The sequence below is a fragment of the Cinclus cinclus genome, chromosome 2, assembly GCF_963662255.1.
Source record: "Cinclus cinclus chromosome 2, bCinCin1.1, whole genome shotgun sequence".
Classification (NCBI taxonomy): Eukaryota; Metazoa; Chordata; class Aves; order Passeriformes; family Cinclidae; genus Cinclus; species Cinclus cinclus.
In genome coordinates this window covers 13318563-13331755 of record NC_085047.1, presented here as the reverse complement: position 1 = coordinate 13331755, position 13193 = coordinate 13318563, and the positions used below count along the sequence as shown (strand labels likewise).

Here is a 13193-nt window from a genome sequence, read left to right as displayed (position 1 = left end):
AGATTGGAAAGGACCTTTAAGACCACCATGTTCCAACCCCCTGCCATGGACAGGGACACTTCCTCTAGACCAGGTTGCTCAGAGCCCCCTCCAGACTGGCCTTGAACATTTGAGGGATGGGGCAGCCACAGCTTCTCTGGGTAACCCGTGCCAGGTTGCCACCCTCACAACTTAAAAAAAAAAAATTCTTTCTTAAATCTAATTTCTAATATATCTCTTTTAGTCTAAAACCATTGTCCTTATGCTGTCAGTACAGACAAAAAAAAAATAAAATAGATCCTCTTATAAGGCCCCTTTGCACATGGAAAGGCTGCAAATGTCCCCTCAGAGCCTTCTCATCTCCAGGCTTATCAATATCAACTCTCTCAGGCTGTCTCCATGGCTGAGCTGCTCCAGCACTCTGATAACCTTCATGGCCTCACCTGCAGCTGCTCCAGCAAGTCCATGTCTTTCTGTATTTGATGTCCCAGAGCTGGATGCAGCACTGCAGGTGGGGGTCTCACAAACAGTGGGCAGAGGGGTAGAATCACTTTCCTCAACCTGCTGGCCCCGGGCTTTGGATGCAGCCCAGGACACGATAAAGTGCACAAGGTTTTAAGGTTCAACTATGAAAGACAGAATATTATTTTGGAGAGATGAGGCAATCTAAATGAAAGATGCCTTGAAGGAACAAAAGACTATATCACAAAGAAATAAAACTAAACCAAACTATTCTGTGGGTGTAGGGTTCTGTGAGAAATTAAAAATTTAGATTGGCATTCTGGAGTAGTTAATGTTATGGTAGCAGCACCAGCTAAACTCAAGCTGATTATTTTCCCAGGCAAGGGAGAAACAGTCAGTTTGGCACTCCAGTTAGAATGAGCTCTGGATAACCTGTGTAAGAAGACTATTTAAGAGAAGAAAATTCTGACCTGAAAGCTGTCTCTAGCATTTAGATATCCTTGTTAGTTATAATGTCCAGGAACAGTGATTCAACAACAGACCAATACATCACCTGCCTTGTCCAGAAAGTAATTAAATTAAGGATGACAAAGATCCAGTTCTGGTGTATGTTTGGTGTCATACACAAAATTAGATACAGCAAATTACCTGATTCAGTACATGTGTCCAGACAACTGTAATGGAAAACTGGTGTGCAGAATCAGATTTGTACTTCTTAATTTAAGAACATGGGTTTTCAAACTTTTGGCTATTTGTTCCCCTGGAACATACCATAAAATATGTGACAGATTGTCAGGTCTAAGACTGTGGGACATTTCCTACAGTATATTATTGGAAGCCTCGCTCTAAAATGATTCATGTTGGCATAAGTTTCCCATCATCAAGGACTTTAATAAACCGCATCTTCTGGCAAATCTAGTACTGTCCTTGCCATCCATCCTGTAAAAGGGCCTCCATTTTTTGTAACTCTGTCACAATTTAGTTAACAGCCATCTATCTTTCTCTTGTGTTTTCTCCCTCGTACCTTTTTCAATTGTTAATATTTTAAAAAGAATCACTCTTCCTTGGATAGGAAATAGAAGAACCTCCACAGACAAGTACAATAACTGTCACACATTCATTTGCAAGAAATAATATTAGAAAGACTTCAAAAATGTGGTTAAGTGACTCTATTTTAATCTATAATCATTCTTAAAAGGAAGACAGGAATTGGATAACTTCAGGATTACTGACCTTCACTTTACTGCTACTATCACAATTATGTGGCTGTAACAAAAATTATCCAAGACCCACACAGGAAGTTTCCAAATAGGAAAGCAAATGAAACTCATCATATATTGGTTTTAAATTGCCATGGTTATTAGCTATAACCAGAGGGGTCTTTTTTTCTGGAACCCAACCCATGATTTCAAAAGTTTCTTTAAAAGCAAGTGCAGAAAACACCACACTTTCTGTAAGACTTCATTTCCCCTGTGCCATTCTCTTGGTTCTTCTCAAAATTCATTACAATATCACATTGATATTCAATGATGCACTATTGAAAGATTCTACCTTTATGAAGAGTAAGAGCCCTCTCCTCCTGGCAAGCAGTACTAGTTCCTGGAAAGCTTGATTAGTATACAACTTTTAATATTCAAACACCATACCAATTGTCCCACTTCCATAAGATACTTTTTGCTAGATGCAAAGCATGTTGATAATTGCAAGTTAAATAATGGCGGACAATGAATGCATGTATGGCACAGGTGCTTGGTTCTGCCAGAGTTGCAAAAATCCAATGCATCTATTGAACTTTGAATTTCACTTAACATTAAAAAATTGTATTTGTTTTTTGCTTAAAAAAAACCCCAAACACAAAAGCCAAACTAAAGCCCCAAGAAACTTTGATTTCATAGAAATGTCTGCTTTGAATTGACACATCTCTCCAAAATTGCCTAAACTACTTTAAATTAGGAGAAGAAATTATAAAGAAACATATCTAGGTAAATTAAGCAAAGTCTGCCACTAGTGATATACAAAATAAGCTGTTTGCATATGCCTATTTATCATTTTGCATGCCTGTTAATCACCAACAGTGGCCATCAGATCTAGGACAGGAAGACTCCCCCTTCGGATTCATCACACTAGCATCAATTTTAATTTTAGTAATAAAATTATCAGGTGTTGCCAATTGTTACAACCTTAGTCTCAAATGGTCCCAATTTGTACCAAATTTTCAATAGTTACATATATTCCAGGACAGAATTAATAGAATAATCTAGTATGGCCTGACTTCTCCATCAAATATTAGATTACATACCTGTCTTAAAATGCATAAATGAAAAACTGCAATGTTTTTCTCAAACCAAGATCCTAACCCCATCTTTCTTCCTGTCCTACGTGTCACATTTTCAGAACAAAATTCAGTCTATACCTTCTGTATTTTCCTACCTGACACCCTTACATCCAAAACATGCCTCCTTATAGATATCATCCCTCCATTCCCTAATGTCTGTCTCTCTCTCATACATTCCTAAGTCATAATAGTTTCTGCATACTCTTAGCCTTTTCGTCTCTTAATTTTTTCATGCAGTGCTGTCCAGAAAGCAACAAATAAAATCTCTAAAAACTTGTTTTGTTCAAGTTTCAAATTTCAGCACCACACTTATCATATCACCTGATTATTTTCTTCATTATAGTCAGATGCCTTGATTCTGCTTTGATTGCTCTGTCTTGGAGGTATAAAATGAGAAAAGGCCACAATGCCTTTTTTTTTTTTTGCATTGTCATATACGTGTAATATAAGCTACATTTTATATAGTATGAAAACAATTGTGAAGCCATTTAAAATAAATAAAGTTAATTATCAGTGTAAATATTTATTTTTTTTAGCCTGTAAGAGCAACACACAATGGACCATGCTCAAGTAAGCATCAGAAAATTCCTTCTTTTTTCCTAGTATTTTTTCTTTTTATTCTACCTTTACTATCCATAATCGTGTATGTGAAAATATATGACAGTAAGAGAATAAGTTGAGGAATATACATCCATTAAATAACTAAATTATTAAAGGTCTACTCTAAATGATAGCAAATTATTTGCAAAGTTAAACAAAACATGCAGTAGAGAGCTCTGTTTGGTAAAAAAATTATGAAAAATTTCTAATATTAATATCATGTTTAACAAGTTATTAACATATATTTAAGAAAAATGTTTTTAGGATGGAATTTTTGTTTTAAAGTATTTTTACAGCCCTTTGGGGCAAAATAATAGGTAGATTTATTATATAGATTAATAATTTTTCCATTTTACCACACTGTTGTAACATCAGAAAAAGACAATGGATGCATTCAACTCTGCTTCACTATGGGAAGTTTGGTGGCATTGTTTTGGAAAGTGACTATATGTGATAAATCTCATCTTTTGCACAGAATTCAAGCTTCTTATCCCCTTGAAGTCACTGCAATGGCATACTAAACTTCCTTTTGTGCAAGTGCACAAGTAAAAGGAAGGAAAATAGTGAATATTACAACTGACATTCATAATATGTCAGAATTATCACACTTATTTTGTGATGCTAAAGGCTGACCTTTTCCATCTTTGCTTTCTCATTTTAACCTATAAATTTGATAGGAAGGAATGTAACTAAAGTCAACAGTATTTTATTAGAAAAAGATGGCTTCTTTTTTTTTTTTGTATACTATTTCAATATTTTGTTTCTCTTGATTATTTTTCCTGTAATTTGTTTCTTTCCTGGGCCATACGGGTGCATTTATTAGTGTTGTTTTCTGGCTGTCATGACAGGATAGAGCTGGGTCCTCATGACTAATGGATGAAGGGAAGGTGTAAAGAAGACAAAGTCAGGGTTTTTTCAGTGGTGTCCAGTGACAGGAAAGTGGCAATGCCTTCCAATTTCAACCCTCCTGTGATTCTGTGAGTAGTGGTGGGATGTTGCTGCACTGATTTAACGGAAACCAAATCTAAATTACAAACTGTTTAAATTTATCACAATTTTATGATAGCAGTAGGAAGCTGAACTTTTGTGACATTTATCACATCGAGGTTTCCCAGAGAAGTCGTGGATGATCCATCCATGGAAGTGTTCGAGGCTAGTTTGGAGGGGCTCTGGGCAACCTGGTCTAGTGCAAGTTGTCCCTGCCCATGGTAGGGGTTTGGACCTGGAGGACCTTTAAGATCACTTCCAAACCAAACCATTCTGTATGATAACATTTGTGATGTCTTCTACACAGTAGCAGCATTTTCACCACTTCAAAACCTTCCTTCCTTGAAGGTAAATACAATTTGTAGCTCAATCCGTTGAATCCACTTTTAAGTAAGGTTGTATATTTTTTGCAAAGATATAAAATTAAATTGCATGAATCCAAAGTCTCCCCCTCAAATGCAGTGTGATACAGCTAACACACAACAAAGCCAAAGAATAATCACTTCACAAAACCAAGCTCAATATTGCAAGATCAATGAGGTTGGTTTAAAATTGTGGCAGGGAAAAAATAAACAAACACAAAGGAAAAGACTGTTATTGATAAATAATACAATAGTATAACGAATACTGCAAGGTTTTCTCTACAGGTAAGGACTATACTGCATATGCTGTATGATTATTTTTGTTTTTACCACTCAAAGCTGGTACATAACCAGTAAGGACTATGACTACAAAGATCATGTTTGGATGAAAAGCAGTATTAAGAAAAATTTTATATTCCTGATAGAAACTATAAATGATTTAATTCTTTTTAGAAATTTGTTTCTAAGAAATAATTCTTATCAACTACTCACATGGCTGATCTCACAAAAATGTTCCACGTTACTCAGTGTAATATATTTGTCATAGACGATTCCATCTCAAAACATTACTCTTTGAATACAGTGAGCAAATAGGCATTTTTGAACCATCCAGCATATCTAATAGCTTCAAGTATCAGTATTGAAATCAAGAGGTTTGGCTAAAATAGTGATGTGAAAACTGGCAATTCCAGCTAGAAAGGCCTCTTAGTCAGGACGCTTCCTGGATTGTGTATGGGAAACCAGAACTTTCCAAAGAATATAGCTCAATGCCTTTTCTCCAGTAAAAGGAGCATTGTCCAAAGGAATTTGCACCTGGTGATGCAGAGCAGTCAGAAACAGTAGCATCTCACATAATGTGTGCACCTGGGAGGACAAAATTAAGCGAGGGCCATGAAAATTTCCTACAAGTTAATGACAGTTTGAACACAACAAGGGGAAAACTGTAAGGGCACATAGAGAGGTCTTTCAAAGATCATAAATGTTGTTCATTACTGGCTAGTTTAAAGCCTTTCCAAACTTAGTAAGGATGTTGGGGCACTCTAAGTAAGAATAACACTGTGGTGAAAGATAATCCACACACTGAACATGTAACAATTAAGGATTTTCTTCAGTGTTAATTTTGCGGTGAAAAATTTGTGAAACCCAAGACCTAATGTGTGTACTCTTACCAAAAGTTTTCTTTTAGTCAGGTCTATATTATGCTTTTAAAGACAAAAGAACCCACATAGATATGTAAACAATTGTATAGAAAAACTAGCTCTGGGAGACACCTGATATTTTATGTAAAATCAAGTTATAATTCACTAGGGTTTATATATTTAAATTCTACAGGCTTTCTTGAAAGCATCTTAGCATATGACCTGCTTATTTTTTTATTTATTTCTCTGATGCTTTTAATATTTTTAAAGAAGTTATTTCTCTATGATAAATATGTAGATAATAACTATACACATATTGTAATACCCAATACATATAATATATTCCGCTACATATGAACGTTTCAATTCATTACTTATTATTACTCTCATCCAATACACCCTAGGCTTTATATTTAAAACCAAATTTTGCAGTCACTGAAATCCATTAATAAAGAATATTTTAAAATGGTATTTTATTTTGATGCAAATTTGATTTGCCTTTCATACGATATATAAAGAAAATGAAATATATCTAAACACGAAAATTACTTTGTAGGAAGAAATCCTTAAAAATGCCTCCTGGTTCCCTGCAATTCATGTCTGCCCAGCATCTCCTTTAGATAAAAGTCAGGGTTAACTGTGCCCAGTTGGTATCAAACCTGATAATCTCTTCCTGTCCCAGAGAACTGCTCTTATCACCAGGAGCACCCCCAACAGAGAACAAGGATAAGGCACGGAAATAATGTGGAATCCTACTGTCAGTTTAAATCTCTGATAGGGGTCAGCAAGTAAAAGGATGGGACAGCGATACCAGAGCACTCTGTGCCTTCATTAGGCCTTTTTGACTGAAGTGGTATTTCAGGATGTGATGGAAGCAGCTTCCTCTCCAGACTATGCAAACTGTCAAATAGAATAAAACATAAAGGAAAAATGCTGTCGTTTTTTACTAACTCACAGAAAGATGTAGATGCATGTTTACTTCCATCTAGAAACCAGAAAAAATATCAAGAATTAAGTCCTGCTCATCTCCTTACATTTTAATTTTAAAATCATTATTCATATAGGGGGTTTATATGAGAATATTATTAAAGATAATTAAAAATTCTATTAAAAATGGCTTAATTGCAAGAGTGATCCATACCTGAATAAATTCTTCTCAAAACCTGTGTGGAGGACAACAAAACCAAACTAATGGAAAAGAAAAATGAAAGTATTTTGAAGGGTTTAATATAATTTTTACAGTGACAATTTGGGGGGAAAAAAGTAAAAACCCTAATAGCACTGTTTGTAGCTGCAGTTGTTGAAGAAACACCACTTGGAAAATATTACAAGGAGAATAAAATCTATTCAGTACTAACTTCAGAGCATCCCCCCATTTTTACTAGTTTGCTACAACAATACAAATTAGTTGTCTAGGTTTTGAACCTGAATCTTTTGCTGAAATTCCCTAGCCTGGAATTTCTGAAGTCCCATGGCTGGAACGACAGATAACCATGACACTGCTTCATGCACAAAGTTATTGGGAAAAGGACTGTCAGAGCTTAGGAGAACCCAGCGTTGGATGGAAATGGGGGCAAGGAGGTGCTGAAGGATTCCTTGAAGGGGCTGTTCTGTTACAGAAGTTTATGGCAGAGGCCAGAGTGATGGGAGATGAGGCTGGAAGGAGGCACTTCCTCCTAGGGACACAGTTTTAAAGAACAGGAGAATTCTTTACCATTAAACAAGTGCTTTCTTTCCTGGGCAAGATAAAGAAGTTATATTTGAAGCTCATATACCAGTGCAAAGTTATTTGCAAAGGAAAGCAAAAAAATTTCTCTGACTCATTAATCAGAATATGAGACAGACCTACATTGTATCACTCCAGAAATACCTGCTTTGCATAATAGAGCTACTTTACTTAAAGGAATTGAGGAAAGTTGTACTTCTGCTAGTCGAACAACATCTGTGCTAGAAAAGAAAATTACAGTTGGGTTAAAGCTTGCTATCAGTTGAGTATTTAAAACGTAAAACTACAGTTTTAGAAATACCATAATAAAAATCTTCTGTTATACATTAAAAGCAATCATTACAATCTGTGATTTCTATATTTCTATGTTCTTTATCAACTGTGTTTCCTCAGAGGATTTTAGAACTGTAGAAAATTTTATGCTGTATCAAAAACTGTGTCTACCAAGCCATAAATTCAGACTTTAAGTTATTCCATTTTCTCATATACTATATGTGATTATTCCCACACATATTCAAAACTAATACTGACATACCATAAAAAGACTCAGCCACTTTTAAATTCTTTCCACCTCTTCTAAAACTTTCACCCTGAAAGGTGTCTAAGTTTATAATAATGTATTGTATCAATGCAGAGGTTTTATTGTGCCCCCTGGTATGAATTCTGTATTGCTAATAAATTCTTAAATTTCGATTGTCCATGTTTCATAACATATGGCGCAATGTATCTCTCTCTTCTGAATACAAAATATATTACTATTAAATGTTAAAGCATAGCAGCATCACAACCATAATCAAACAATGTATTTCATATTATTATGTGGAGTAGGCAGAATATTAAAGAAAATTCACTTAATTTGCATTTTTATCTAGTTTTTTTTTTTTCCCTTTATATACATATAAAAAGTTATCATTCCATGCTTTAAAAAAAAACAAATATAGCAAATTAGGAGTATTTCCTAGCTCTTCTGGCTATCTCTTCATTCCTAACACCTAAAAATTCTTTCAATCATTCCTCATTTTTCTTTCAGATTTATATTCTATGCCACAATTCAATGCTTCCCTGCCAAAAAAAAAAAAAGACACAACTGTATAGTGAAAGCACTTTCAGAACTCCTCAGGAAATAACTCCATGGTCTGTGGTCATTACTTTTATTTCTGTGCCACAGAATCCTATTCCAGCTTTTATCTTCTCACTGGAAAGAATTTCTCTTTTCAAAGACTCAGTTCAAACAGGCTCATGCAAACTCTATTGGAGATGTAAAATGATTGTATCTATAATTTTTTAGATAAATGGAGAAACAATGAAATAAAAAAATAAGGATTTTTTGCTTGTTTTCATTTTTAAGACCTTTGCTCATGAATTTGAAGTACAATTTGAAGAAGCAATTACCCAATGATTTATCTTATATTACAGATTGATGTCCTCTGATTGTCTTCTCAAGCATCAGCCTCTTCTAAATAAAAATAATTTCCTTTTCTGCTGGATAAAATGCAAGAGCTTGGAATAAAGACAATCTCTAAAAGAGACGGCTGCAAACTGATAACTCCAGGAGGGGTTATAGCAGTGGTTAGAGACCTTTTAGGGATTAGTAAATCAGAGGACTCAGAAACAAAAAAGAATCTTTGTTGAATCTTAGAAGGTTAAGCTCAAGACTTAGCTGGTGCTCAAACCAGTCCTTACTTTACCCCACTGAATACTTTTCATTCCCAGCAGTCTCAGCTAGAGCAGAGATTTGATGGTATTAAGTCAATAATAATAAGTTAAGTTAATGGATAATAACACTGGAATATAATATCAGAAGAAATCCTGTCCTTCTTAAGTCACCAACACACCAACAACAGTCTTTTTAACTTCAGAAAAGACAGGATTCTTCCACAGAGGAAGGCTTTCTTCACTTATTCAAGTTTAATCATGAATTACCATGAAAAAAATGACCTTCCATTAAGAATGTACTTTTTTTTTTCTTTTAAAACAAATTTAAAAGAGAAAACAAAATATTAGAACTTACATTCAATATCAAGGTACATGCTCTTTTGGTGCCCACCAATTCTACTTGCCGCTTCACAGTCATATCTCCCTGAATCTGACAACTTCACATCTTTAATATGCAGTGACGATTTTCCATGCTGCCCTTTGACTTCTATACGGCCATCTGGGCTCTGTTTACATTGATTCAGGAAAAAAGAAGGTTTTATATATTTATATATGTATACCAATGTAGAATTTATATATAAAACACTACTGGTAAGAATGACTGAAAGTATCTCTCCACCTTTGGTGAAGTTATTACTGACAGCTAAGCAACTTCTAAATTTTCCAAATAAATTAAAAAATATAGAAAAACATGTTCTCTTTCTAGGCAGTATAATCAAAGGAATAAGTACATGCTTAAAGGAACATTGTCAAGGGAAACCACAAAATGTAACAAATTATGATAGCAATAGTGAACTGCATGCTCAAAACTCCTTTATGATCTCACTCACTGTGTTATGATGCTGTTAAGAAAAATGCAGAGCTACAACACTGTATCTTAGATTACACACAGCATTACTCTGGTCCTTTCAACTGCAGCTGTGAAACTGAATAGAACACCTCAGACAATGAGCAAATTCCAGAACCTCATAGCTGTTAAAGAAACTTGAACCATAAATGGAACTACAATTTCTGGATTTCAGTTCCTTTTCATTCATTGGAAAAGGCAACGGACAAGAATGAATGCCGTCTTTCAATTCTCTAGAACATAAATTTTATAAAAATCCTTGTCCATAACACCTCTCTTTCCCTGTCCCCATCCATCCCCACAAAATTATTTGAATTTAAAGGATATACAACTATTAGATAAAATTATATAAAATAAAGAAAAAAAGTCCTCTTCTTGATGCTTCAAACTTCACAAAGTATTATGCCTGAGGAAAAAGAAGTTATTTTATCCTGCTCTTTACTTGTAGAATCACAATATTTTGGGTTGGAAAGGACAGTAAAGCCCATTCATTCCAAGTCCCCTGCCTGGGCAGGGGCACCTTCCACTAGACCACGTTGCTCAGAGTCCCATCTAACCAGGATGCCTCATTGAGGGATGGGACAGCCACAGATTCTCTGAGCAACCTTTGGGAAATGTGTTGCACTTTGTCATCTCACCTTTTTTGTTAAGGGAAAAAAAAATAATAAAACACCAAATGTGATTAAAAATCCTGATATTTACCTGCCTCCATTATATGGAAAAGAGATGAAAACTCAGTAACTATATCACTGCATGACACTAAACTTCAAGCAGATTTTTATGTTCAATTCTATAATACACACATTCAAGCTTACTGCATGTTACACTCTATACTCACCAAGTGGCAGCTGATGTTTAAGTGGCTGAGCTTTTAACTCAGTACAATTGTTCCTTGACTTAATGAAGGAAATATGCCACAGTTCAGACCTTAAAATATTTGATGTAAAAAAGTTAAATGAAGCATGTTGTTTATCTTGATTTCTATAGAAAGAAAAGTATTCTGATCCTGTGTAAGAATCCAAGCAGACTGAATTTTGTTTCCTGTGAAAATTACTCATCATAGGTGCATAAATTAAAGTTCTTGAATTCTAACCCAGGAGCCAACATAAACCTCTTTGGATTGGTAAAAATTAGCAACTTATAGTGCTTAGCTATCGATTTTAATATTGAAAATTCTATTTCCAAAATATGCTCAAAAAAGGAAAATAAATGTTATGAAGTTGCTAGTAAAAATGTTACTGTAGTGAACATCATGTCTTTTGGAAGGAATTCCTGGGCTAATTAAAATGCAATTTCTTTCAAATAAAACATTGTTTTCTAATATCTGATTCAGATATATATATGTAAAGCATATATAAAATGCTTATTTACATAGCATTATGTGTATTGTGTATATATATGTAAACAAATACTTTCTATGACATAGTTAATGCCAGTTATGAGTATTTTCCTCTTTATTTAAATATTAGGCGTGTAATAGCATGGTCAAACTACATTATTCATACCTAAAAATGTATATAAACTTCAGAAATTTAATTTATGATTTTACCTTGATGAAAAATATTTCCTTAAGAAGTTACATTTAAAACAGTGAAACAACCTGTGACAATGAATCATAGATACAATAGTAAACACTTTATTAGTGATTGATTAGTTCAATACTAATCCTAAATACTTCAATTCACTAATACATATTTCACTGTAAGTAGTTCTATATATCCCTAAGCACATAGATGAATACTAAAAGATGTTATAAAAGAAAATAATGATGAAAATAAGCACAAAGATCCTGAAATTAAATATCTCTTACAGTAATTTCTCAATCTCACTTTAGTTTATCTAATTATTTTCTAATACAGATGGAAAAAATTTAGACTGTACTCAGTATAATTTTCCTATGGTTCCCACATTATCTTATTCAAATGTAGATGATGTCATATATCTTAGATTTATAGGTAGGACAAAACCCAAGAGAATAATTACTCTAAATGATAGGAGGTTTTCACATATCGTTTATTCTTGTAATCAAATATATGGTAAGAAACATTGTAAGAGGGATTTACTAGGTTCAAAGTCCATAAAAGAAATAAAACAATTGTAGACAAGAAGATTTCACTAGAATTTTCATAAAAATATGCATTTACTAAAGAAAATTTACACTTTTTACGTTATTGTGTTAAAATTGCTTATGGAATCAAACAAGATTTCAAAAGTATATTCTGCTTCATTGCTTATAATGCACATTATACTGTGGCTTCTTAATAAAATTTTAAAAGTCCTGCTCCCAGAGTCTATTCTGCAGATGGATTGATGTACAAATTCATCAGTAATTTCTTTTACAAATGTGGTGCAGTACCTAATTAAAAATACATTCGTAGGCTGGCATTCCTGAAGAAACACATGAAAGAAAACAAGAGTGCAAATACTGACCAAGAAAATCTCATTATCAAACAAAGAAGCAACTAATTAAACAAATAAATAAATGAAAGGAAATTATTTGATGCAGGCACCTCTATCTGTGAGAGGATTTCCAGAATATGTGTGAGATCAACACTTGCAAATCAAAACACTAGTTATACAGTGAAGTTTCACAAGGACTTCAACACTAGTGTGGCTATATTATATTTCTTTTAGGTATAAATCACACAAGAGTGATCTGGGTAAATGACTCGAGGACATGGTGTGACGGCACACAAAAGCACAACAACAGTGCAGTGGAATATGGCAAACTATGGAACACTACACCTGCCAGTAATCCTGAGGAGAAATCCCCACCAGGAAGAAAGCTTTGGAGATGCCAGTGGGCCAAAACCAAAATATAGATAGAATCTCTATAAATTATCAATGTCAGCAAGTCTCAAGCCTGCCTGAAATACTAATGGATACCTACTAAATTGGGACATTCTTTGTTGGTTTTTTTTTTTTCCTTTTCAAATGGTATAGGATGAGAGATGTAGTATCTGTATTTTATTTTATTGCATAATGGTAATAAAAAAAATAAAACAAGCCCCTAGAATAGTATCTGTGGCCCAGCACTCATGATTTGTGCTCATTCACTGAATTACTCAGTACTTCCTGCCACCATGGAGAATGAACAATC

The 13193-nt window shown here is 34.2% G+C and overlaps 1 protein-coding gene across 1 annotated transcript in view; it reads right to left on the bottom strand.

Annotated features, from left to right (window-relative positions):
- Nucleotides 1–13193, bottom strand: part of NCAM2 (neural cell adhesion molecule 2) — a 128905-nt gene that overhangs the window by 76899 nt on the left and 38813 nt on the right. The window contains exon 8 of the mRNA XM_062510789.1: nt 9602–9752. Within this exon, the coding sequence (XP_062366773.1) occupies nt 9602–9752 (151 nt within the window). The remainder of the gene's footprint in view (nt 1–9601; nt 9753–13193) is intronic.